Raw genomic sequence first — 27,255 nt, forward strand, 5'->3', positions numbered from 1 at the left:
CTCATCCACATAGCTCTTGTTTCACGCAGACTGACCCACCTCCACTCTCAATCCCACCCCGCTCTTGACCCTGCCCCTCGTCCTCGACCCCACTCCCAGTCTCGAGCCCGCCCCACCCGTTCCCCCGCTATCAACACCAACCCACCCTTCGATAATTTTCTGTAACACAAACCATGGAAAACAGGAGCTCCAGTCTGACCTGATCCCAACTGAGGCACCAATTCTGAAATTCCAATTGGCCTCAGTCTCATTGCTCACTGACTCTCCCCTCCTTCACCCAATGAAACTATCCTCCAATGGGCAGTGGCAGTGATGCTGTAGTCAAATAGCTGCTAAGCGACTTTGAAGTCAAGCAAGTTGGGTTGCATTAGGGGGACATGCAGGGCTTTGTGGGATTAGTTTCAAGTTAGTCCAGAAGCCTAAAGGGTCGGAAAGCGTCTGATGTTCAGAGAGTGATGTGATGAAGTTAGTGGATGGCAGGAGCAACTGAAACCCAAGCCTACGAAGAGAAGGGGCAGCAAATGGGGTTAAAAAGGGGCCACAAATGGGGATGGGAGGAGGTAGCAAATGGGGAGGGTAGGAAGCGGGGCTGCAAATGGGGATGGGAGGGGGCAGCCAATGGACGGGAGGGAGTGGGGCAGCAAATGGACAGGAGGGAGTGGGGCAGCAAATGAGGACAAGAGGGGAGGGAGCAGCAAATGAGGAGGGGAGGAGAGGGGAAGGGGCAGGAAATGTAGAGAGAAAGGGAAGGGGCAGCAAATGGGGAGGGGAAGGGGGCAATAAATGGCAAGGGCAGTTAGATCGGTTTTCAATCTACTAGGGATTTAAAGGCTATGGAGAGCAGACAGGATAGTGGAGTTCAGGCCGCAGTTAGACATGATCTTATCGAATGGTAGAAAAATCTCAAGTGGTTGAATGGTCTACTGCTCCTAATCTAGCCTTGTTGTGGGAGGGAGTGCATGGTAAATGTGGAGGGGTCTGTAAATGGAGATGAGGGGCAGTGGTTGAGGAAGCAATTAGGGATGAGGCAGAGGAGCAGACATTTCATAAGGGCACAATAAGAGAGGGTGCAGTAGGGACATGTGTACAAGGGAGGAGGCTCCCTTCTAGGAGAAAGTACAAAGTAGGGGAGGGGTTCAATAAGGAAGGGTGCAGTAAGGGAGGGTGCAGAAGGGATGCTCAGACTCCACATTGAGCGCACAGTGGATTCTAATTTACCAGGATGTGTGCAACAGTTTTAGATTGTAAAGAAACCATCATTTTGCTGATGTTGAGAATTGGGGTTGTAGTACTGACCAGAGTGTTAATGCTGCTCACAGGGACTTTACTCTGCCTTTGTGTTTGCTCACAGTGACTTGATCCATTCCATTGGTAATAACACTTCACCTAAACTGCCTGTTAGCATCTCACTGAGTGAGCTTCCTTTCATGCATTCTGCTTTCCTCTTGCATTCTGCAAAAACCCACCATGTTGGATGGCCTGTACTTCCCTTTGCCTCTCATGATTTGCTGCAGACATGATAGCCTCAAGCCTTGGTCAGTTGCCAGTGGAAAAGTTAGAGCCTTTTCATAGCTGGAAGGTGGTAATTAGTATAGGGTAGCGACTGAAAACTAGACATTGCATCCAGGGGGTTTTGACCATTAGGTGTCTGACATTGAAGCATGTAGAAAGATGCACTTTAACTTTCTTTGGTGTTTCGCACAGTCAGTTGGATGTAACACTTTTATGACTGGTGTGTTGTTCCAGGTAATGTGAGCAAAGGTAGAGCCTTCAGGACCATAAATTTCAGATTTAGCTGGTCAAACACAAGCCTAGATCAGAGTGTAATTGCTGCATTTTGAGAAAGTGTTGCAGATCTGACTACAGCTCAAAAGCACCTAGCAATTTAAGAACTTATGTCTACCACAGAGTGTGATGTTTGTTGTATGTGCTGTCTTTGAAAAGTTATGGTGGGGAGATGCCGGTGTTGGACTAGGGTGGACAAGATGAGAACTCACATGACACCAGGTTATAATCTGACAGGATTATTTGAAATCACAAGCTTTCAGAGAGCTGCTCCTTCACCTGACAAAGGAGCGGCATTCCAAAAGCTTGTGATTTCAAATAAATCTGTTGGACTATAACATGGTGTCATGTGACCTCTCATCTTGAAATATTATAAGCAGGTTTTCCAGGGTACTGTTCATGATTAATTAAACTAAATTGCAAAGATAGGAATCAGCCATGTTTCTTCCGCTGGAATGTAACTGTGAGTGAGTCGTCTTGTCCCTTTAAGTGTTTATGAAAGTAAGGATTAAGCAAATTGTACCAATAAAATAAGGAAGTTTTATCCATAATTTAAAACGATATTGTGACATTATTTTGAGCTGGCAGCTTGAATTGCCATAAGCAGCTTAAAACTACTTCTTATTCAAATCAAAGTTTTTAATTGCTGTGGCCTATTCATTGCTCAGGAGCCTGACACTTAACTTGTGCAGCTTCAGAAAAGCTATCCTTTTAGCCTGCTCACCACTATTGCCCATCAAGAGGAACATTGGGATAATCTTAGCCATGGGCATTGCCAAGGAGTATAGGATCTCACTAATTTTGTTACAACACACTTAATGTTACAAAGATTGTTGGGGACATTGGCAGCCTGAGTTTCTCAGTAAAATGACATGCAGATAATGTTTGCCCAATTTTGATGGAGGAGCCGGGAAGGTTGAGTCAGAACCTTCCTATATTAGCAGACCTGTCTCCTTTAAAAGTGCCCCCAACCGATGTTTTTTTCATTCTAGGGAAGAGGGGACAGGGCGGACAACCCTACATTAACACTCTGATATTACAGCCCTCACGTTAACACTGACATTGCAACCCTCCCATAAACACTAACATTACAACCCTCACATTAACACTGACATTGCACTCCTCACAGTAACACTGACATAACAGTCGTCGTAGTAACACTGACTTTACAGTCCTCACATCAATACTGACATAGTAACGTTGGGTGGCATAGTGGCACAATGGTTAGCACTACTGCCTCACAACGCCAGGGACCCAGGTTTGAAGTTTGCATATTCTCCCCATGTCTGCATGTGTTTCCTCCAGTTGCTCCGGTTTCCTCCCACAGCCTGAAAGATGTGCTGGTTAGGTGCATTGACCCGAACAGGTACCATAGTGTGGCGACTAAGGGAATTTCACAGTAAGGTCATTGCAGTGTTAATGTAAGCCTTACTTGTGATTAATAAATAAACTTTAGTTAATTATTATAACACTCATATTAACACTGACATTATAACCCTGATAGTAACACTGACATTACAGTCCTCACATTAACACTGACATTATAACGCATTAACACTGATGTTATAACTCTGAGTTTCACTGATATTACAGTCCTCACAGTAACACTGATATAACAACCCTCACATTTACTGACATTACAGCCCTCACAGTAACACTGACATTACAGCCCTCCCGTTAACATCGACATTTCGGAGACAAGCTTAGCTTTACACTAGATAAAAGCAAATTACTGCAGATGCTGGAATCTGAAACCAAAGGAGAAAAAGCCGGAAAATCTCAGCAGGCCTGGCAGCTGAGTCCAGATGACCCTTTGTCAAAGCTAAAAGGCATAGAAAGTGGAATTTATTTATACTGCAGGGTGAGGGAATGAAAGATGAGTCGTAGCCACAGAAACCAGGGGAAAACACAGCTAATGGCTGTCCACAGACAGAATAAAGGGTGAGAATGGCCAAATGGTGGAGAAGCTAACTCCCCCTCCCGCCCGTTCTCCAACATCTCTGCCATTTGGCCATTCACACCCTTTATTCTCTCTGTGAACAGCCATTAGCAGTGTTTTCCTCTGTTCTGTGGCTATGACTCCTCTTTCATTTCTTCACCCTGCAGTATAAATATCTTCCACTTTCTATGCTTTTTAGCTTTGACAAAATGTCGTGTGGACTCAATGTCAGCTCTTTTCTCTGCTTACACATGCTGCCAGACCTGCTGAGATTTTCCAGCATTTTCTCTTTTAATCTCAGTTTTACAGTGCTATACTTAATGCAGAATAGGATGAAATGGCAAATGGCTTGGAATGAATAGCCCTCAGTCAGCAACAGAGGATGGTCATAGTTCAGTCTCTAAATTGGCTGAGGGGATTTGTAAATTCACCGCCCACTTTTATAGCCATCCAGAAAGGTTTGCGACTGCAAGGTCTACTGTAAACTCATTTTGGTGTTGAACAAGATTCATCTGAGAGTATGAAATATACTAAAAAGAACACATGTTTGTACATGTAAGAGTTTGAGCATGTGTTTATGTGGAAATGTGTGAGAGAGGTAGAATCTGTGTATCTGTCCGAGACTCTGTGTGTATGTGCACGTGTGTGCGTCCGTACATGTACGTGAGTGTGTCAGTATGTGCCGTGGTGCATTCACTAGTTAAGAGCATGATACACTTTACAGAAGAAGAATAATGTGTGGTCTTCTAGATATGCAATAGGAGGGTTGTATTTTCATCACAGATTTTGGCTAGTTTATATACAGAATGGCAGATACCTTGGAATGAGTATTTGACTGGAATCTAGTCAAGGCATTTGGAGTTTTAAACATAGAGTAACTGATGTACAAAAGTGAGTGTTCCAGGTTGGTGTCCAGAAAGGAGTTCAAGAGTTTTATAGAATAATACCCAGAGTTAGTTATAGGCTGGAATCTAACCAGGAAGAGGAGGGTAGGTTCTAATTTAAATAATGAGAGAATTAAAGACTGAATTATAATGGAGGGATTTGGGGTTTATATACAGAATACCAGGTTTATATTAGGAGTGGGTCTGCAGACTGGAATTTCATCAAGAGGCTCAGAATTGCTCAGTGCAGCAGATTTTTGATGCTCGTCTTTGGTTGTTTGCTTAACATGTTGATCTCACTGAACAATGACCTAGTGCTCCTCAAGGTCAGTGTGTGATATTGTTCCATGGTTTGCTGTGTGGGGTTGTTGCTATGTTGGAGTGAACCCCCTCATTCTGTGTGTAGATACAAACGGTTGTGTGACAGAGGTTTTGCAATGCTTATGGATAGACCATTGCCTCCACCTCTCCATGTATGACAATGTGTGTTCTGGGCCCTGATTTTGAATGTGCCTACCAACAGGAATGGGAAAGAAAGACGACCCTCGACTGATGCAGGAATGGTTTAAACTGGTACAAGAGAAGAACAGCCTGGTGCGCTACGAGTCTGAGCTGATGATCTTGTGAGTAGTTTTCTCAATATTTCAAAACATATTTTTACACCTTTTCCAGGTGGCTGGTGTGAACCAGCTGCCTGCTGAGTAATATGAATGCAAAATATAACCAACACTAATTGAGCTGCTGAGTAGCTGCCTGCCTTAAGCAGGAAGGCCAGCATCATGAGGAGCAAGCACTAATTGAAGCTAACCTGCATTACAGAATTTTACCAGGATGGTGCCTGGTTTGGAGGGTAGGTCTTATGAGGAAAAGTTGAGGGAGCTGGGGCTTTTCTCTTTGGAGCGGAGGAGGATGAGAGGCGACTTAATTGAGTTAATAAGATGACAAGGGGATAGATAGAGTGGATGTGCAGAGACTGTTTCCTCGGGTGGATGTAGCTGTTACTAAGGTTTATGTTACCATAGGAGCATAACTTTAAGGTTTATGGTAAACCTTAAACATAAAACATAACTTTAAGGTTTATGGTGGGAGATGTCCGAGGTAGATTCTTTACTCAGAGAGTGGTTGAGGTGTGGAATACACTACCTGCTGTGATAGAACATAGAACATAGAACATTACAGCACGGAACAGGCCCTTCGGCCCACAATGTTGCGCCGACCAGTCTTATTTTTAAAAAAAAACATTGACCCACTAATCTAAACCAATCCCTTTTCGTCCATAAACCTATCCACCAATCTCTTAAACGCCCCCAAACTAGGTGCATTTACAGCTGCAGCAGGCAGGGCATTCCAGTCCCTCACCACCCTCTGGGTAAAGAACCTGCCCCTGACATGCATCCTATAACTACCCCCCCTTAATTTAAAGCCATGCCCCCTCGTGCTAGCTTTCTCCATCCGAGGAAACAGGCTATCACCATCCACCCTATCTAAACCTCTAATCATCTTATATGTTTCTATAAGATCCCCTCTTAGCCGCCTTCTTTCCAGTGAAAACAACCCCAAATCCCTCAGTCTCTCCTCATAGGATCTCCCCTGCATACCAGGCAACATCCTGGTAAACCTCCTCTGCACCCTCTCCAAAGCCTCCACATCCTTCCTGTAATGTGGGGACCAGAACTGCACACAGTACTCCAAGTGCGGCCGCACCAGAGTTGTGTACAGTTGCAACATGACGCTGCGACTCCTAAATTCAATCCCCCTACCAATAAACGCCAAGACACCGTACGCCTTCTTAACAACCTTATCTACTTGATTCCCAACTTTCAGGGATCTATGTACACATACACCTAGATCCCTCTGCTCCTCCACTCTATTCAAAGTCCTCCCGTTAGCCCTATACTCAACACATCTGTTATTCCTACCGAAATGGATTACCTCACACTTCTCCACATTAAACTCCATCCGCCACCTCGCGGCCCAGCTCTGCAACCTGTCCAAGTCACCCTGCAAACTTCGACACCCTTCCTCACAATCTACCACACCTCCGACTTTGGTGTCATCAGCAAACTTACTAATCCACCCAACTATACCCTCATCCAGATCATTAATAAAGATTACAAACAGCAGTGGCCCCAGAACAGATCCCTGAGGCACACTACTCGTAACCGAACTCCATGATGAATAATTACCATCAACCACCACCCTCTGTCTCCTATCTGCTAACCAATTCCTGATCCAAGTACCTAAATTACCACCAATCCCATACATCTGCATTTTCTGCAGAAGCATACCATGGTGAACCTTATCAAACGCCTTACTAAAATCCATATATACCACGTCTACTGCCTTACCCCTATCCACCTCTTTGGTCACCTTCTCAAAGAACTCAATAAGGTTAGTAAGGCACGACCTTCCCGCTACAAAACCATGCTGACTATCTCTAATCAATTCATTACTCTCCAAATAACTATAAATCCTATCCCTAATAATTCTTTCTAAAACCTTGCCCACTACAGAAGTAAGACTCACTGGTCTATAATTCCCAGGGAAGTCTCTGTTCCCCTTCTTAAACAATGGGACAACATTCGCTGTCCTCCAATCTTCCGGTACTATACCAGAGACCAACGACGACCTGAAGATCAGAGCCAGTGGCTCTGCAATCACCTCTCTTGCCTCCCATAGAATCCTAGGGTAAATCCCGTCTGGACCAGGGGACTTATCTATTTCCAACCCTTCTAGAATATCCAACACATCCTCTGTATCAACTGCAATACTTTCTATTTACACCCCTTCACCGCAGTGACCTCCTCAGCTACATTCATATCGTCCTGCGTGAACACCGAAGAGAAATAATGGTTCAATGCCTCTCCAATCTCTTCCGGTTCCACACACAACTTCCCCCTACTGTCTGTAACTGGCCCTAATCTTGCCCTAACCAACCTTCTGTTCTTGACATACCTATAGAACGCCTTAGGATTCTCCTTAATCCTATCAGCCAAAGTCATCTCATGCCCTCTTCTAGCCCTTCTTAACTCCCTCTTCAACTCCCTCCTAGCCAATCTAAAGCTTTCTACTGCACTACCCGAGCCCTCAAGCCTCATCCGAACATAAGCCTCCTTCTTCTTCCTAACCAACAAATCAACTTTTTTTGTGCACCACGGTTCCCTAGCCCTACCAATTCCTCCTTGCCTGACAGGGACATACCTATCACAGACCCGCAGTAGCTGCTCCTTGAAAAAACTCCACATTTCAGACGTTCCTAGTCCCTGTAATCTCCTAGTCCAACCAATGCTTCCTAATTCTCTCCTAATGGCCTCATAATTACCCTTCCCCCAGCTAAAACTACTGACCCGAGGTTCATGCCTATCCCTTTCCATCACTAAGGTGAACGTAACCGAATTGTGGTCACTATCACCAAAATGCACACCAACTTCCAAGTCTAGCACCTGGTCTGGCTCATTTCCCAGCACCAAGTCCAATATAGCCTCACCTCTAGTTGGCCTATCTGATAGTGGAGACTTTAGGAACTTTCAAGCAGTTATTGGATAGGCACATTGAACACACCAGAATGATAGGGAGTGGGATAACTTCATCTTGGGTTTGGACAGACTTGGCACAACATCCAGGGCCAAAGGGCCTGTACTGTTCTATGTACTTAAAGTCAGCCTAAACCTCTTAAAGAGAGGTGCATTGTGGCTGGAGTAGGCACTAGAAGTCATTGCAGAATTCATGCTGATATTGAAAAGATATAATAATTGAAAAGGTATAATAATGGCATAATGGGGGTGAGAGCACAGTTTCCATGATTTTTCAATGCTACAATGAAGGCCTTAGTTGAGACTATGCAGAGGAGAAGAGAGGTCGTCTATCCATAGGGGCTAGGAGACTCTCGACATACTGTCAGACAGCAATGGGAATAAGTACCCATCACCATCAATGCTGAAAGCCAAGCTTCAAGGATCTGCTGGTAGTGCCACCAAAAGTTCAAGGAGCTCACAGGATTGGTCAAGGTCAGTATATGCATTCAAATGCATTCACCAACTTGAGAACATTGGATTGGGAGGTCATTTAGCTTCTCTGATCTACATTTGAAAAGGTCATAGCTGATCTTTAAACACACAGACATCTTTTCCCTATATTTCTTATTACTACCTTTGGTTAACACATACCTATTTCAGATTTGAAAGTGACAATTGACCTAACATGAATTGCTCTCTGTGGAAGAGAATTCCAAACATCTACCAACTTCCTAATTCCCACATCAATTACAGATAAAGGCATCGCTTGTTATTTTCTTGTGTTGCTCTCCACCTACTGAAGTCACCTTCTTTCTTCTCCACCCTTAGAAAAAACACTCCCCCAATTCACTTTCAAAACTCAAATTCAGTTCTTTTTAAACCATGTCCCACTGATCATGTCATTCCACCTATTCGCATAATTACCTAGTTTACTATAAATGGTTTCTGATTTCAATCAGATTCTTAACTAAAGCTTCGTAGCTATTTCTCATTTTACCTTTTCAAATATTACTTGAACTCTCTCACTTTATGATCACTATTTGATGATGATTCATGCATTATTAGACTGGATCTAAGACAATTCTGGATTTGGTGATGTGTAATAAAGAACAAAAACAGCCCGGGAAACAGGCCCTTCGGCCCAATGAGCCCGCGCCGCCATTTTAACATTACCAGTCCCCCCCTACACCCATGACCCTTATCTATTGCTTATGGCATTCCACACTGAGGGAAACTAATTTCGGGACAATTCATTACCTCCAATCAGCCTAATAGCACATCTTTGGGGTGTGGGAGGAAACCGGAGCACCCAGAGAAAACCCACGCAAGCACGGGGAGAATGCACAAACTCCCACAGACACTGGCCCAAATCCATGTGTCTGCACAGCAAACAGTGATAGTCACTGAGCTGTCCTGTTGCCCAGCATCTGGTCCAGTTTAAGCACACACTAACGACATGAAGTACTAGGCTACACTCGAACATTCAAGAGCAGCCCAAGTACGACTCATCACGTGTATGCCCCACGTTGGACAACAAGGCGGACTGACTTAAAACCTGTGAACTAAAAGAGAAAAACATTAGGATCATTCCACATCCTTTTACATTACCAGGGAAATCCCAATGCTAATGAACCTTATTTAAAACAATCTCCTATATCCTCCCATCTCCAACCCACTCATGTGCCTGTCTAAGTTACTCTTAAACAACTCCAGCGTGCCTGCCTCCACCACCTTACTTGGCAGAGCATTCCATACCCCCACTACCCTCTGTGTGAAAAACCTCCCTCTAATATCTGTGTTATACCTCTCCCCCCTCACCTTAAGCCCGGGGCCCCTCGTACTGTGTGTCTCTAATGTAGGATATAGCTTACCCCTGTTTACTCTATCTAAGAACATAAGAAATAGGAGCAGGAGTAGGCCATCTAGCCCTTCGAGCCTGCCCCGCCATTCAATAAGATCATGGCTGATCTGTCGTGGCTCAGTTCCACATTCCCGCCCTCTCCCCATAACCCTTAATCCCCTCTCTTATCAAAAACCCATCAACCCGCGTCTTAAAAATATTTAGCGAGGTAGCCTTCACCACTTCAACGGGCAGAGAATTCCAGAGATTCACCACCCTTTGAGTGAAGAAGTTCCTCCTCAACTCTGTTCTAAACCGCCCCCCCTTTATCTTGAGGCTGTGCCCCCTAGTCCTACTGTCCTTTCTGAGCAGGAAGAGCCTCTCCACCTCTATCCTATCCATCCCATTCATCATCTTATACGTCTCAATGAGATCTCCCCTCATTCTTCTAAACTCTAACAAGTACAAGCCTAGTTTATTCAGCCTCTCCTCATAGCTCAACCCCCTCAACTCTGGTATCAGCCTAGTAAACCTCTTCTGCACTCCCTCCAAGGCCAAAATATCCTTGCGTAAGTACGGCACCCAAAACTGCACACAGTACTCCAGCTGCGGCCTCACCAATGCCCTATACAGCCGCAGCAAGACCTCCCTACTTTTATATTCAATCCCCCTCGCTATGAAGGCCAGCATCCTGACCACCTGCTACACCTGCAAGCTGGGTTTTCCTCTATTAGATCCCCCCTCAGTTGCCGTCTTTCAAGGGAAAACAGCCCCAATTTGTTCAACCTTTCCTCATAACCCAGCCCTTCCATACCAGGCAACATCCTGGTAAACCTCCTCTGCACTCTGTCCAGAGTCTCCACATCCTTTCGGTAGTAAGGCGACCAGAACTGGACACACTGCTCTAAATGCGGCCTAACCAACGTTCTATACAACTGCAACATTAGACTCCAGCTCTTATATTCTGTAACATACCATAGGCTTTCTTCACAACCTTCTCCACTTGTACTGCCACCTTCAAAGACTTGTGCACTTGCACCCCCAGGTCCCGCTGTGTTTCTATACTCTTTATAGGCTTACCCTTTATCATATAACTCCCCACTACATTATTCCGGCCAAAATGCATCACCTCACATTTATCAGGATTAAACACCATTTGCCATATATCTGCCCAATATACCAGCCTGTCAATATCCTGTTGTATTGCCAGACACTGGCCTCACTGCCCGCCAATCCAGCCATCTTACTGTCATCTGCAAATTTGCTGATCACACCACTTACTCCATCTTCCAAATCATTTATATACACTACGAAGAGAAGAGGTCCCAGTACTGAGCCCTGCGGCACACTACTAGTGACAGACCTCCAGCTAGAAAAGGACCCTTCCACTACTACTCTCTGTGTCCTCTTAGCAAGCCAGTTCTCAACCCATCTAGATACCTGGCCACGTATCCCATGAGCTTTAATCTTCTCTACCAAACTACCATGAAGGACTTTGTCAAACACCTTACTGAAATCCATATAGACGACATCAACAGCTCGTCCTTCGTCGACCGTTTTTGTCACCTCCTCAAAAAATTCTACCAGATCGTAAGGCAAGACTTCCCCTTTACAAAGCCATGCTGCGTATCCTTAATCAGATCGCAACGCTCTAAGTGCTCATACATCCTATCCCTAAGAATCCTCTCGCATCAATTTGCCTACCACTGACGTCAAACTCACCAGCCTATAGTTACCCGGGTTATCCCTCCTACCCTTTTTAAACAATGGTACCACGTTTGCTATCCTCCAGTCCTCTGGGACCTCACCTGTGTCCAAGGAAAAGACAAAGATTTGCGTCAGAGGCCCAGCAATTTCATCTCTCGCCTCCCTAATCAGCCTAGGATAAATGCCATCGGGCCCCAGAGATTTATCAGTTTTAATGCTACCTAAAAGTCCTAACACTTCTTCCCTCATAATCGAAAGTTCCTTCAACTGGTCTACAGCTCCCTCGATGACTGTACCAGACATCAAGCCCCTCTCTTTTGTGAATACCAACGCAAAGTATTCATTCAGGATCTCCCCCATTCTCTCGGACTCTAAGCACAATTCCCCTCCTCTGTCCCTGAGGGGACCAATTTTTCCCCTAGCCACCCTTTTGTTCCTAACATAGGAGTAAAAACACCTTTGGATTTTCCTTAATCCTACCTGCCAAAGCCATTTCATGCCCCCTTTTTACCCTCCTAACTCCCCTTTTGAGATCCCTCCTACTGTCTCTGTATTCCTCCAACGCTCTCTCCGTTCCCAGTTGCTTAGACCTAACATATGCCTCTCGTTTCTTCCTGACCAGGTCCCCAATATCTCTAGTTATCCACGGCTCTCTAATCCTACCTTTCCCACCCTTCCTCTTAACCGGCACATGCCTTTCCTGCACCCATTTCAGTTTTCCCTTGAAAGACTCCCACATACCTAACGTGGACTTGCCCTCCAACAGCCTATCCCAGCCTGTATCCCTAAGCTCCTGCCTAATCCGGCTGTATCTAGCCTTCCCCCAATTTAGCACCCTCCCCTTAGGACAGCACTCATCTTTTTCCGTTCGTATCCTAAAGTAGACAGAGTTGTGGTCACTATTAGCCACATGTTCACCTACTGCAACCTCAACCACCTGACCCGGCTCATTGCCCAGAACTAAATCCAGTATAGCCCCCTCTCTAGTCCGGCTATCTACATACTGCTCCAAGGACCCTTCCAATACACATCTTACGAATTCCTCCCTGTCCGAACCCCCAGCTCTAAGCACCTTCCAATCCGCCCCAGGGAGATTAAAATCTCCCACTACAACAACCCTGTTCTTCCTACACTTATCCAAAATGTCACTACATGCATCCTCTTTCACTGCCCGCGGGCTGTCGGGCGGTCTGTAGTAGACTCCTAGCATTGTAATCGCTCCCTTCCTATTCCTCAACTCCACCCACAGAGACTCAATTCCTAACTCCTCTATATTATCTTCCCCCTACACCGCTGTGATGTGCTCCCGAACTAACAGTGCCACTCCCCCTCCTCTTTTCGACCCTCTCCTGTCATGCCTAAAACACTTATACCCAGGAATATTTAGCTGCCAGTCCTGCCCCTCCTTTAACCACATCTCCGTCACTGCCACCACATCTAAATTCCTCACGAACATCAAGGCCTTAAGTTCATCCGTCTTACCCATCACACTCCTCATTGTTCTCTGGAGCAGTGTACTGGTGGCTGGTGAGTCTTGAACTTGCGATTTACTTTATTTCTTCTGTGTATTGCCGGTTCGCGGGATTTTTGTTTGTTTTCGCTTTCCGTAGCGGGAGCTAGGCGCGGGGGCAATCAGGAAGGGAGCGCGGGAGTACAAATCAGGTACTCATTCGTGGATCCACCTCATTGTTCTCTGGAGCAGTGTACTGGTGGCTGGTGAGTCTTGAACTTGCGATTTACTTTATTTCTTCTGTGTATTGAGGCAGACTTGATTAGGGAACTTAAGGTGAGGGAACTCTTAGGGAGCAGTGGCTGCAATATGATAGAATTTACTCTGCAGTTTGAGAGGAAGAAGCTGAAATCGATGTAACGGTAAATGTCCCTTTGCATCAGTCTTCATGGGAGAAAACACCAGTGGGATGTCAGAGATCCAGAAGAATCAGGGGGATAGGTGAATGTATTGGTCATCACTAAGGAGAAGGTTCTGGGGAAACTGAAAGATCTGAAGGTGGATAAAACATCTGGACCGGATGGAATACACCCCAACGTTCTAAAAGAGATAGCTAAGGAAATTATGGAGGCATTGCTGCTGATTTTTCAGGAATATTTGGAGACGGGGAGGGTCCCAGAGGATTGGAAAGTAGCTAAAGTAACACCACTGGTTAAGAAGGGAGGGAGGCAGCAGATAGGAAATTATAAACCGGTTAACCTGACTTCAGTCATAGACTTGAAAATCTTGTCAATTATTGAAGATGGGATCACAAAGTACTTGGAAATGCATAATAAAACAGGACTGAGTCAACATGGCTTCATCAAGGGGTGGTCATGTCTGACAAATCTGTTAGAGTTCTTTGAAGAGGTAACAAGGAAGTTAGATAAAGGAGAACCAGTCGGCATAATTTATTTAGATTTCCAGAAGTCCTTTGACAAGATGCTGCACGGGAGACTGTTAAACAAATTAAGAGTCCATGGTGTTAAGGGTGAAATCCTGGCAGCGATAGAGGATTGGTTGACTGGCAGAAGACAGAGAGTGGGGATACAGGCGACTTTTTCAGGATAGCAGCTGGTGACTATGTGTGTCTCAGGGGTCGGTGCTGGGATGACAACTTTTCACTATATACACTAATGATTTGGAAGAAGGAACTGAAAGCACTGTTGCTAAGTTTGCAGATGATACAAAGTTATAAAGAACAAAGAACAACACAGCACGAGAAACAGGCCCTTCGGCCCAACAAGCCCGCGCCTCCATTTTAACATTATGAGTGCCCTCCTCTACCTATGACCTTTGTCTGCGCCTATTGGGGAAGATTGAGGGAAGACTAATTTAGGGACAATTTGTTACACCAGTCAGCCTAAGAGCACATTTTTGGGGTGTGGGAGGAAACCGGAGCACCCAGAGAAAACCCACGCAATCACGGGGAGAATGTGCAAACTCCCGCAGACACGGGCCCAATTCCATGTATCTGCACAGCAAACATTGATAGTCACTGAGCTGTCATGTTGCCTGTCAGATGGTCCAGTTTAAGCATACACTAACGACATGAAGCACTAGGCAACTCTCGCAGCAACATCCAAGAGCCAGCCCTCGCACATCCCACCGCGTGTATGCCCCTTGTTGGACAACAAGGCGGACCGAATCACCTGTGAAGTAAAAGAAAAGACATCAATAAACATGCACAACTTAGACATTTACAGAATCGCCATAAGCTCGGAAGATTCCCAGGGACCTCCCAAGGCTCTTGATCTTTATTTAGGACAATCTCCTGTATCCCTCCATCTCTAGTCCGCTCATGTGCCTATCTCAGTAAGCCTTAAACAACTCTAGCGTGCCTGCCTCCACCACCCTACTTGGCAGTGCATTCCAGGCCCCCACCAGCCTCTGTGTGAAAAACCTGCGTCTAACATCCAAATTATACATCACCCCCCCTCACCCTAAGCCCGTGGCCCCTCGTAATTTTTGTATCCAACCTAGGAAAAAGCTTACCTCTGTTCACTCTATCTATACCCTTCATAATCTTATACACCTCTGTTAGATCTCCCCTCATTCTCCCCCTTTCTAAGGAGAACAGCCCCAATTTGCCCAATCTCTCCTCATAGCTCAGTCCTTCCATACCAGACAGCATCCTGGTAAACCTCCTCTGCACTCTCTCCAGGGTCTCCACATCCTTCCGGTAGTAAGGCGACCAGAACTGGACGCAGTACTCCAAATGCGGGTGAACCAACGTTCTATACAACTGCAACATTAGATGCCAGCTTTTGTACTCTATACCCCTCCCTATAAAGGCAAGCATACCATAGGCCTTCTTCGCCACCTTCTCCACCTGTACTGCCCCCTTCAAGGACTTGAGTACTTGCACCCCCAGGTCCCTCTGTGTTTCTATACTCTTAATAGGCTTACCATTTATCGTGTAACTCCTCCCTACATTATTTCTTCCAAAATGCATCACCTCGCATTTATCTGGATTAAATTCCATCTTCCATTTCTCTGCCCAATATACCAGCCTATCTATATCCTGCTGTATCGCCTGACACTGCTCCTCACTGTTAGCAAGTCCAGCCAACTTTGTGTCATCTAGTCCAGCCATCTTTGTGTCATTATGTAGAGGGACAGGTAGTATTGAGGAAAAGGGGGGATGCAGAAGGATTTGGACAGGCTAGGAGAGTGGGCAAAGAAGTGGCAGATGGAAAACAATGTGGAAAAGTGTGAGGTTATGCATTTTGGAAGGAGGAATGGAGAACAGGCTATTTTCTAAATGGGGAAATGCTTAGGAAATCAGAAGCACAAAGGGACTTGGGAGTCCTCGTTCAAGATTCTCTTAAGGTTAATGTGCAGGTTCAGTTGGCAATTAGGAAGGCAAATGCAATGTCAGCATTCATGTCAAGAGGGCTAGAAACAAGAGCAAGGATGTACTTCTGAGGCTGTATAAGGCTCTGGTCCATTTGGATTATTGTGAGCGGTTTTGGGCCCCGTATCCAAGGAAGGATGTGCTGGCCTTGGAAAGGGTCCAGAGGAGGCTCACAAGAATGATCCATGGGGTGAAGAGCTTGTTGTATGAGGAACAGTTAGAGTTTATAACAATGAGGGTGGATCTTATTGAAACTTACAGGATACTGTGAGGCCTGGATAGAGTGGACATGGAAAGGATACTTCCACTAGTAGGAAAAACTAGAACCAGAGGACACAACCTCAGGCTGAAGGGATGATCCTTTAAAACAGAGATGAGGAGAAATTTCTTCAGCCAGAGAGTGGTGAATTTATGGAATTCTTTCACGCAGAAGGCTGTGGAGGCCAGGTCATTGAGTGTCTTTAAGAAGAGATAGATAAGTTCTTGATTAATAAGGGGATCAGGAGAATGGGGATGAGAAAAATATCAGCCATGATTATCAGGACTTGATGGTTTGAGTTATAAGGAGAGGCTGGGTAGACTGGGATATTTTATCTGGAGGGCAGAAGACTGAGGGGTGATCTTATAGAGGTCTATAAAATAATGAGGGGCACAGATCAGCTTAATAGTCAGTATCTTTTCCCAAAGGTAGGGGACTCTAAAACCAGAGGGCATGGGTTTAAGGTGAGAGGGGACCATCTGGACACAGGGAGAACGTGCAAACTCCACACAGACAGTCATCCAAGGCTGGAATTGAACCTGGGTCCGTGGTGCTGTGAGGCAGCAGTGCTAACCACTGTGCCGCATGCATGGTGGCACAGTGGTTAGCACTGACTGCCTCACAGCACCAGGGACCTAAGTTCGATTCCCTGCTAGGTCACTGTCTGTGGGGTGTTTGCATGTTCTCCCGTGTCTGCCTGGGTTTTCTCCCACAGTCTGAAAGACGTGCTGGTTAGCTATATATATATCCGAAAAGGCGCCGGAGTCTGGCGACTAATGGAATTTGACAGTAACTTCATTTATTTTTATGTAAGCCTTACTTGTGACTAATAAATAAACTTTATTTTACCATGCCACCCATTGTTGTTGAAAACTATCATGATCATGGAAACATTCAAGAAATTCATTATTACTCTAACGTACTAGTTTGCATTTCTCAATCTTTATGAAAGTTAAAATCTTACATTAAATTCACCTAGCCTGTACTATGTAGTTGTCTAGTATCCACATTTATACAATCTACCACTTCACAATTGATAGCAGGGCACCAATACACAACTCTAACTACGGTTTTAAATCCTTTCTTATTTCTTAATTCTAATCATAAATTCTTTACTGCCTGCTTACCTCTCATTATATTTATCTCTTAGTTTGAAATTATTTCACCTTCAGCCATTCAGGATACTCCGACCTAACTCCCATTTTGCCTATCTTTCTTGTATGCCCTACAATTTGGTAGAGTTTGTTCTCTGTCCTAACCATCTGACAGACATGTCTCAGTAATGGCCACTATAATCACACCCACTTAGTTGAATTTGTACCTATAATTCATTCAGTTTCTACTGTATACTTATTTGGACCACACACACTAACATGTACTTCAGAACTGTGTCTTCTGTGCTGGCTCTTTACTCTGTGCCGGTTCTGGGAACTGTGCTGGTTCTGGGCTCCATTTACTAGTTCTAGGCTCCGTGCCAGTTCTAGGAATTGTGCAGATTCTGGGAATTGTGCCAGTTCTGGGGATTGTGCTGATTTTGGGCTCTGTTCTGGTTATGGGCTCTCCTCTTGTTCTGGGCTTTTTGCTGGTTCAGGGGCCTGTGCTGGGTCAAGGGCCTGTGCTGGTTCTGGGGATTTTGCTGGTTCTAGGCTCTTTCTGTTTCTGGGTTCTGTGCCGGTTCTAGAGTCTTGGCTGATTCTGTGCATTGTGCTGCCTCTGGACTCAGTCCTGCTTCTGGTCTCTGTACTGGTTCTAGTGTATGTGCCAGTTACAGGCTCTGTGCCGGTCGCGGGCTCTGTGCCGTTTCTGGGTTCTCTGCTGGTTCTGGGCTCTGCTGGCTATGGGGCTGTTTTAATTCTGGGCCGATGTGAATTGGATCAGTGCATTGTGCTCAACTGGATTTGTTTATTTGTGCAGTGCTCGTGAACTGGAGCTGGAAGACCGGCAGAGCAGATTACAGCAGGAACTCAGAGAACGCATGGCCATTGATGGTAGGTAGCACTCAATCCCCACCCTTCCCTATTTTTACATATTTCTTGTGGACCAGATTTGACAGCAGAGTCTCTGTATAGAGGAGCAAAGGTTAGTGTTTAAATAAGAATGCTTCAGGCAGCAGAGGATTTAATTAGGACAAATTGAAGCTTGAAGGGGAGGGGATATTATCCTAGTCAGGTCTGAATGCATATAGTTTATACAAAGCAACCAATAACATCTCAACATCCTGGACTGTGCAGTAAACTCCAATTCTGTGATGCAGCTTAAGCTCAGCCCATGGATGCACACTGGTACATGCTGCCCATTTCAAACCAAGAGCAGCATGGTCACCAGAAAGCAGTAGTGTGGGTGGATGGGGGATCCAGCAAGTGCAGCATCTCTCAAAACACCATTGTCCCTAAGTCTCTGGTTTCATAAGAACATAAGAAATAGGAGCAAGAGTAGGCCATCCAGCCCTTCGAGCCTGCCCCGCCATTCAATAAGATCATGGCTGATCTGTCGTGGCTCAGTTCCACTTTCCCGCCCTCTCCCCATAACCCTTAATCCCCTCTCTTATCAAGAACCCATCAACCCGCTTCTTAAAAATATTTAGCGAGGCAGCCTCCACCACTTCAACGGGCAGAGAATTCCAGAGATTCACCACCCTTTGAGTGAAGAAGTTCCTCCTCAACTCCGTTCTAAACCGCCTCCCCTTTATCTTGAGGCTGTGCCCCCTAGTCCTACTGTCTTTTTTGAGCGGGAAGAGTCTCTCCACCTCTATCCTATCCATCCCATTCATCATCTTATATGTCTCAATGAGATCTCCCCTCATTGACTTGCAACATCATCAATCCACTTTTCACAGGATAGACTAGAACTTCTGCAAAGGTCAGCACTTACTTCTGAGCTGGAGTAACATCAAGCAGGTATAATTGGACTTGATGCATCCAGAAAAAAATCCAGACAATGTTCCAGGCTGGAGAAAAATTCCATGGCCTCTTATTGTCTCGAGATACAGGAAAGGTGCCAGAGAACTGGAGGACAGCCAACATTGTCCCATAATTTACAAAGGGACCCCAGTCACTTGAACCTCAGTGCTGGAAAAATGATTGCAGAACATTCTGAGGGACAGGGTTACATTTCGTTGATCAAAACATGAATGAGTTGGCGGAGGTGATAGTGGATGCCTTGGTGGTTATTTTCCAGACGTCGCTGGATTCCGGGGAAGTGCCGGAAGATTGGAAAACGGCTAATGTTATGCCGTTGTTTAACAAGGGTGCCAGGCAAAAGGCGGGGAATTATAGGCCGGTTAGTTTAACGTCTGTGGTAGGTAAAATGTTAGAATCCGTCATTAAGGAGGAAATTGCGAGGCATCTTGAAGGCAATTGCTTGATAGAGCGGACGCAGCATGGTTTCATTAAAGGGAAGTCATGTCTGACAAATTTACTGGAGTTCTATGAGGATGTGTCTAGGGCAGTGGATAGAGGAGAGCCGGTGGATGTGGTCTTTCTGGATTTTCAGAAGGCGTTTGACAAAGTACCTCACAAGAGGTTATTGCAGAAGGTCGAGGAACATGGAGTTGGGGGTAGGGTGTTAGCGTGGATAGAGGATTGGTTGTCAAATAGGAGGCAGAGAGTGGGGGTCAATGGGTGCTATTCGGATTGGCGGATGGTGACTAGTGGAGTGCCCCAGGGGTCAGTGCTGGGGCCTCAGCTTTTTACCATTTATATAGATGATCTGGAGGAGGGAACCGAGTGTAGGGTGTCGAAATTTGCTGATGACACCAAGATTGGGGGAACGACAAATTGTGCGGAGGGTGTGGAGAGTCTGCAGAAGGATCTAGATAGGCTGGGCGAATGGGCCAGGAAATGGCAAATGGAATTTAATGTTGGCAAGTGTGAGGTGGTCCACTTTGGTAGGAATAATGGTAGGAAGGACTATTACTTACGTGGCGAAAAACTGCAGCAGGCGACGGTGCAGAGGGACCTCGGGGTCCTTGTGCATGAGTCGCAAAAACCCAGCTTGCAGGTGCAGCAGGTGGTCAGGAAGGCGAATGGGATGCTGGCCTTCATAGCGAGGGGGATTGAATATAAAAGTAGGGAGGTCTTGCTGCAGCTGTATAGGGCATTGGTGAGGCCGCAGCTGGAGTACTGTGTGCAGTTTTGGGTGCCGCACCTGTGCAAAGATATTTTGGCCTTGGAGGGAGTGCAGAGGAGGTTTACTAGGCTGATACCGGAGTTGAGGGGGTTGAGCTATGAGGAGAGGCTGAATAAACTAGGCTTGTACTCGTTGGAGTTTAGAAGAATGAGGGGAGATCTCATTGAGACGTATAAGATGATGAATGGGATGGATAGGATAGAGGTGGAGAGACTCTTCCCGCTCAAAAAAGACAGTAGGACTAGGGGGCACAGCCTCAAGATAAAGGGGAGGCGGTTTAGAACGGAGTTGAGGAGGAACTTCTTCACTCAAAGGGTGGTGAATCTCTGGAATTCTCTGTCCGTTGAAGTGGTGGAGGCTGCCTCGCTAAATATTTTTAAGAAGCGGGTTGATGGGTTTTTGATAAGAGAAGGGATTAAGGGTTATGGGGAGAGGGCGGGAAAGTGGAACTGAGCCACGACAGATCAGCCATGATCTTATTGAATGGCGGGGCAGGCTCGAAGGGCTAGATGGCCTACTCCTGCTCCTATTTCTTATGTTCTTATGAGTCAAAGGAAGTTCATGTCTGACTAATGTGATCAAATTTATTGAGACAGGAAAAAGACGATGAGGGGAGTGTTTTTGATATTTATCTGGATGTGAGAAAGGCTTTTGATAAAGCCCCACATGGCAGGTTCAGCAGCAAAATTAAAAGGAAAGTGGGTATTCAGGTGGTGCTGACAGGGCATTTGGGCAGTGCTTCCAGGGTATGCAGGCAGCGCTCCCGGGGCATTCAGACGGCGCTCCCAGGGCATTTGGGCGGTGCTCCCGGGGTACGTGGGCAGCGGTCCCGGGGCATTTAGACCCTGCTGGAGCAGTTTGCATTGGGTTTTATTTTTGTGTGTGCTTCAGACAATTTGAAGAGCAGTGAGGAACTGTCAGAAGAGAAGCAGATCCTGAATGAGATGTTGGAAGTGGTCGAGCAGCGAGACTCACTCGTGGCCCTGCTTGAGGAGCAGAGACTCCGTGAAAAGGAGGAGGACAAAGATCTGGAGGCTGTGATGCTCAGTAAGAGCTACAACTTGAATTGGACATAATGTAACCTGCCTAAAGCTCGGGACACAGAGACCTGTGGTTCCACAGGAACAGCAGCCCCAATTGGAGACAGAAGACTGTCCAACCAAAGTTTACTCCCCAGTCTGAAGAAATCTTTCTCTTTTACCATGTGTCAGCTGCATGTGTGACCCTACCTGACCTGAGGGGAACTCCTGCCAATGTCAGGCCTTGGCATCATTTATGCTTCTCTGGACTTAATGACAGTGGAGGACTGTGGGCCACTGGATGATGCCTGAGCTGTCACCCGTTGGCCAAAAGCTATGTTTGTTACCCACTAAGCAAGGCGCATTAGAGCTCATTCTGACATTTAAACAGATTCAAACAATTGGCCAGAATTAATAATTTGGTCTGGGATTGCAAAATGGAATAGTACAAACTGTGAAGTAGCTACTCCAGTACCTATGAGTCCAAGAATTCCTCCATTATGTGATCCGTTTTGCGATCCAATATTTGGGATGGGAAATAAAAACAGAAAATGCTGGAAATACTCAGCAGGTCAGACAGTGTCTGTGGAGAGAGAGAAATAAACCTTTCATTAGTATTTTATTTCATATTTTCAGCCTCCGCAGTTTTTGATTTTGTTTGTTTGAAATGGGTATTGATCTTCCTCCTGCTGTTCATCCTTGTGTTACTCAGTCTAGTCAGACAGGCTGCCCACTATAAGTAGGCCCAACCATATTGTCAGACTTGTGCCAGCTTCTAATGTCAGAGCTGGGACTGCTGTTCACACAGTATCTCAGCTCCCAATAAAAATGCTGACTGCTAGTGAAGGAAGGTCAGATTTATTTGGGGAATGTTGGTAGTGTGCACTGGCCCAGGAGCAGAAACAGAAAGTTGCTTGAAAGATGTGTAGATTAGGTGGATGGGTAATGTTAAATTGACCCTTAGCATCGGGGGATTAGCAGAGTAAATACGTGGGGTTATGAGGATAGGGCCTGGGTGTAATTGTTGCAGGGCAGACTCGATGGGCTGAATGGCCTCCTTTTGCACTGTAGGGATTCTATAATTTTATGATAAGTATCAGAGGATGTAAGAACCTTGAAAGAGCCGGATGTGAGGGAGATGGGAAATCAAAGCTTCAAGGAACAAAGTCATTGGCATGTTTAAAGGCTCCAGTGGCATCCCACATTGTCTCTCTCACACACACTGTACCCCAGCCAAATCCCCCTCCCACCACCCTCTCATATACACGCGCATAAACACAAACACACACTCTCTACTCCATCCAAATCCCAACCCCCACTCTCCCATATATACACACACTCTCTACCCCATCCAAATCCTAATGCATGCACGCACTGTACTACAGTCACTCCCTCCACCACCGACTCTCAGTAGCAGCATACTATCTATAAAATGCACTGCAGCAATTCACCAAAGGTCCTGAGACAGCACCTTCCAAACCCGCGACCACTTGCATCTAGAAGGACAAGGGCAGCAGATACCTGGGAATACCAACAGCTGCAAGTTCCCTTCCAAGCCACTCGCCATCCTGACTTGGAAATATATCACTGTTCCTTCGTAGTCACTGAATCAAAACCCTGAAATACCCCCTAATGGCATTTTGGGTCAACCCAGCATGTGGACTGCAGCATTTCAAGAAGGTAACTCACCACCTTCTTCTCAAGGACAACTAGGGATGGACAATAAATGCTGGCCAGCCAGTGACACCATGTCCCACAAATGTATTAAAAAAAAGCCAACTCTCCCTTCTCAAGCACACTGTGCCCCATCCAGCACCCCTACTCACACACACTATATTCCACCCAGCTCCCCACCTCATGCACACTGTACCGCATCCAATTCCCCACCCTTGCACACACACTGTACCCCATCCAACACTCCACCCTCACACATTCTGTAGCCCATCCAACACTCCACCCTCACACACTCTGCACCCCATCCAAAATCCCACCCTCACACACACACTGCACCCCATCCAAAATCCCACCCTCACACACACACTGCACCTGATCCAACTCCCACTACCTCACCCTCTCAGACCCCATGCACTTTACAACTCTATCTACAAGATGCACTGCAGCAATTCACCACAGATCCTGAGGCAGCACCTTCCAAACTCTCAACCACTTCCATCTAAAAAGATCAGGGCAGTTTTTGCAAGGGAACGCCATCACCTGCAAGTTCCATTTATCACCCTGACTTAGAAATATATCATCATTCCTTCACTAGCCAGCCAGCAGCGCCCATGTCCCCCAAATGAATAAAAAAAAGCCTACACCCCACCCTCACACAAACACATTGTACCCAATCCAACTCCCCACCCTCATACACACTACACCCCATCTAACACCCCACCCTCACACACTCTTACCCTTCCAACACCTTACCCTCACACACATACACTGCACCCATCCACATTCCCACCCTCACACACACTGCACCCATCCAACTCCCCACCTTCACACACATTCTGTATCCCCACCAACTCCCCATCCTCTCTTACACACAATCTGTACCCTATCCAATTCCCCACCCTCACAAACACACTGCACCCCATCCAACTCCCCCACCCTCTCACACACTGTAACCCATACAGCTCCCACCCTCACACACACTGCACCCCATCCAACTCACCACTCACACTCCACCCCTTTAAACTCCCCATGCTCTCACACGTACATGCAAACGCACTCACACAAACATACTGTACCCCATCAAACTCCCCATCCTTTCTCACACACATACACACACACACATATAGATATATATACATATATACACACACGCACATATGTACATACATATATATGCAGACACACACATACATACATACACACACAGTATCCCATCCAGCTCTCCACCCTTGCACACAAACACACTAATTCAACCTATTCCCCACCCTCACACACACTGTGCCCCATCCAACTCCTCACATACACACACACGCACACACACACACACATACACACTGTACTCCATTCAACTCCCGCCCACACATACAAACACACCCCCTCACATATGTACTGCATACCATCCAACTCACCTCCCCCCTATACACACATACAAAATGTACCAGATCTACCTTCCCCCCACACATGCACACATTCAAACTATCAAACTCCCCCATTTCACGCCCCCCCACACACACACAATACTCCATCCAACTCCCCCCCTTCACACATACACTGTACACCATCAAACTACCCACCCTCTCACACTGTACCCCATCCAACTCCTTAACCTCACACAGAATGTGTACAACTCCCTTCCCGCACACACACTGTATCCCGTCCAATTCCCCAACCTCATGCGCATACTGTACCCTACCTAACTCCCTAATCTCACTCGCACACACTGCATCCCATTCTACTCTCCACCCTCTCACTCACACTGATACCAATCCAACTCCCCATCTTTATGCACACACACATTGTACACCATCCAACTCTCCACCCTCACACACACACATACTGTACCCTTTGCAACTCACCACCTTCTCAGAAAGACAACAGTAAATATTGTGCAATACGCATACTGGTCCGAACATTTTCTTGCAGCAGGTCCTTTACACATGGACATTGGATTCCACTGTATCCTCTCTGCCAGGCTTACTATTCATTTTCTTTCGACTCTATCTCTTCCTGCTTTTCCAACCTTCACATTCATCACTTATATCTATATCCCTCCATTTTAATCTCTTCGTCTTCACATGGATGTCCTCACCTTGCATCCATCATGGACTTTCCACTGCTCCCTGCTATCTGGGTCAGAATGCTAGTATTAACCACTGGACATATTGTCCACTGCCCATGTACTTTCAGTATTATCAACTCAAACCGCTGCTTATTTACACTGGAGACCTGTCTGTTCACTTTAATGATTACTGATGGTTTGACACAGCGTTATATGCAAGTTTGTGTGTGTGTGTGTGTGTGTGTGTGCGTGTGTGTGTGTGTGTGTGCGTGCCAGGTGGATGGGAACTACACAGGGAAGAGAGATGTAGTTAAGAATAAAATTTGTGGATTGCTGACAAAAGTTCTGATGAGGATGAGGTTTTGCGATGAGAGTCTGTGTCTGTGTGGGTTTGACACTCAAGCTGGAGTGTAACTCAGTAACAAATGCGCTGTCCACAGACTGGGGCAGAGTCCCTCACTAAACACCTCTCTCTGGGTAGAGTTTGCAGACTTGCTCTGTGAACCACATTTGTTCCCAGTGGGAACATTATTTAAGTGTGATCATATGAGGTGCTTTAGAATTAATTGATGCTATTTACACTGCCCTCCACAGTCAGTGTTCAGGGTAACTGCAGGCAGGGTTCGCCAAGGTTGAACAGATTGGTGAACAGAGACACCAGCATCAATGTGGCAAAGAGTGATATTTGACAGGGAGCAACAGGCTCACCTTGACTTCACTCAAAAGACCAACGCACATCCCTCAGCTCAAAGGAGAACTTGATGATGGTGAGCTGCTCCTGACAAGAACAGCTGGTGAAAGGAGAGAACTTTCAACACAGACATTTCACACATCTAAACACTCCATCCCACACTGTTCTGTCTCACATTCTCTCCCTATAGCCTCTCTCCATCGCAGTCTGCTTTCTCCTTCACATGCTGTCTCCACCATACACTGCTGTCTCATACACTCTCCATCACACTCTGTTCTCTCCCCACACTGTTCTCTCACACACTCTCTCCCCACACATTCTCTCCATTGCACTGTTCTCTCTCTCACACACACTCTCCATCATATATTGCTGTCTCACACACTCACTCCATCACACTCTGTTCTCTCCCCACACACTCTCTATGCCACACTGTTCTCTCACATACTCTCTCCTCACTCTCTCCATCACACACTGTTCTCTCTCTATACACACTGTCCATCACACACTCTTCTCTCTCACACACATTCTCTATCACACACTGTCCTCTCCTTCACATGCTCTCTCAATCCTGCAATGTTCTCTCCCTCACACACTCTCCATTGCACATTGTTCTCTCCCTCACATGCTCTCTCCATCTACACTATTCTCTCCCTCACATGATCTCTTCATCGTAGACTGTTCTCTCCCATACACACACTCCATCGTACACTGTGTTTTCACACACATGCTCAATCCCATGCTGTTCTCTCCTTCACACATACTCTCCATCGCACTGTTCTCTCACACACTCTCTCCATCGCACTGTTCTCTCACACACTCCATCACACTGTTCTCTCACACACTCTCTCCATCGCACTGTTCTCTCACACACTCCATCGCACACTGTTCTTTCTCTCACACACTCTCCATCACACTGTTCTCTCACACACTCTCTCCATCGCACTGTTCTCTCACACACTCCATCGCACTGTTCTCTCACACACTCTCTCCATCGCACTGTTCTCTCTCACACACTCTCCATTGCACACTGCTCTCTCTCACATTCTCCATTGCACACTGCTCTCTCTCTCACACACTCTCCATTGCACACTGCTCTCTCACACACTCTCCATTGCACACTGCTCTCTCACACACTCTCCATTGCACACTGCTCTCTCACACACTCTCCATTGCACACTGCTCTCTCACACACTCTCCATTGCACACTGCTCTCTCACACACTCTCCATTGCACACTGCTCTCTCACACACTCTCCATTGCACACTGCTCTCTCACACACTCTCCATTGCACACTGTTCTCTCACACACTCTCCATTGCACACTGCTCTCTCACACACTCTCCATTGCACACTGCTCTCTCACACACTCTCCATTGCACACTGTTCTCTCACACACTCTCCATTGCACAC

The 27,255-nt window shown here is 46.1% G+C and overlaps 1 protein-coding gene across 6 annotated transcripts in view; it reads left to right on the forward strand.

Moving 5' to 3' along the window:
• mical3a (microtubule associated monooxygenase, calponin and LIM domain containing 3a) overlaps positions 1–26,906 on the forward strand; it is a 422,657-nt gene extending 395,751 nt beyond the window's left edge. For all 6 annotated transcript variants that reach the window (XM_080190575.1, XM_080190577.1, XM_080190576.1 and 3 more), the window contains 3 exons: positions 5,132–5,231; positions 18,190–18,263; positions 21,295–26,906. In XM_080190575.1, the coding sequence (XP_080046701.1) occupies positions 5,132–5,231; positions 18,190–18,263; positions 21,295–21,479 (359 nt within the window). In that variant the 3' untranslated portion in view covers positions 21,480–26,906. The remainder of the gene's footprint in view (positions 1–5,131; positions 5,232–18,189; positions 18,264–21,294) is intronic.
• Positions 26,907–27,255: the final 349 nt, after the last annotated feature.

The sequence above is a fragment of the Carcharhinus amblyrhynchos genome, chromosome 6 (assembly GCF_965287045.1).
Source record: "Carcharhinus amblyrhynchos chromosome 6, sCarAmb.v2.hapA, whole genome shotgun sequence".
Classification (NCBI taxonomy): domain Eukaryota; kingdom Metazoa; phylum Chordata; class Chondrichthyes; order Carcharhiniformes; family Carcharhinidae; genus Carcharhinus; species Carcharhinus amblyrhynchos.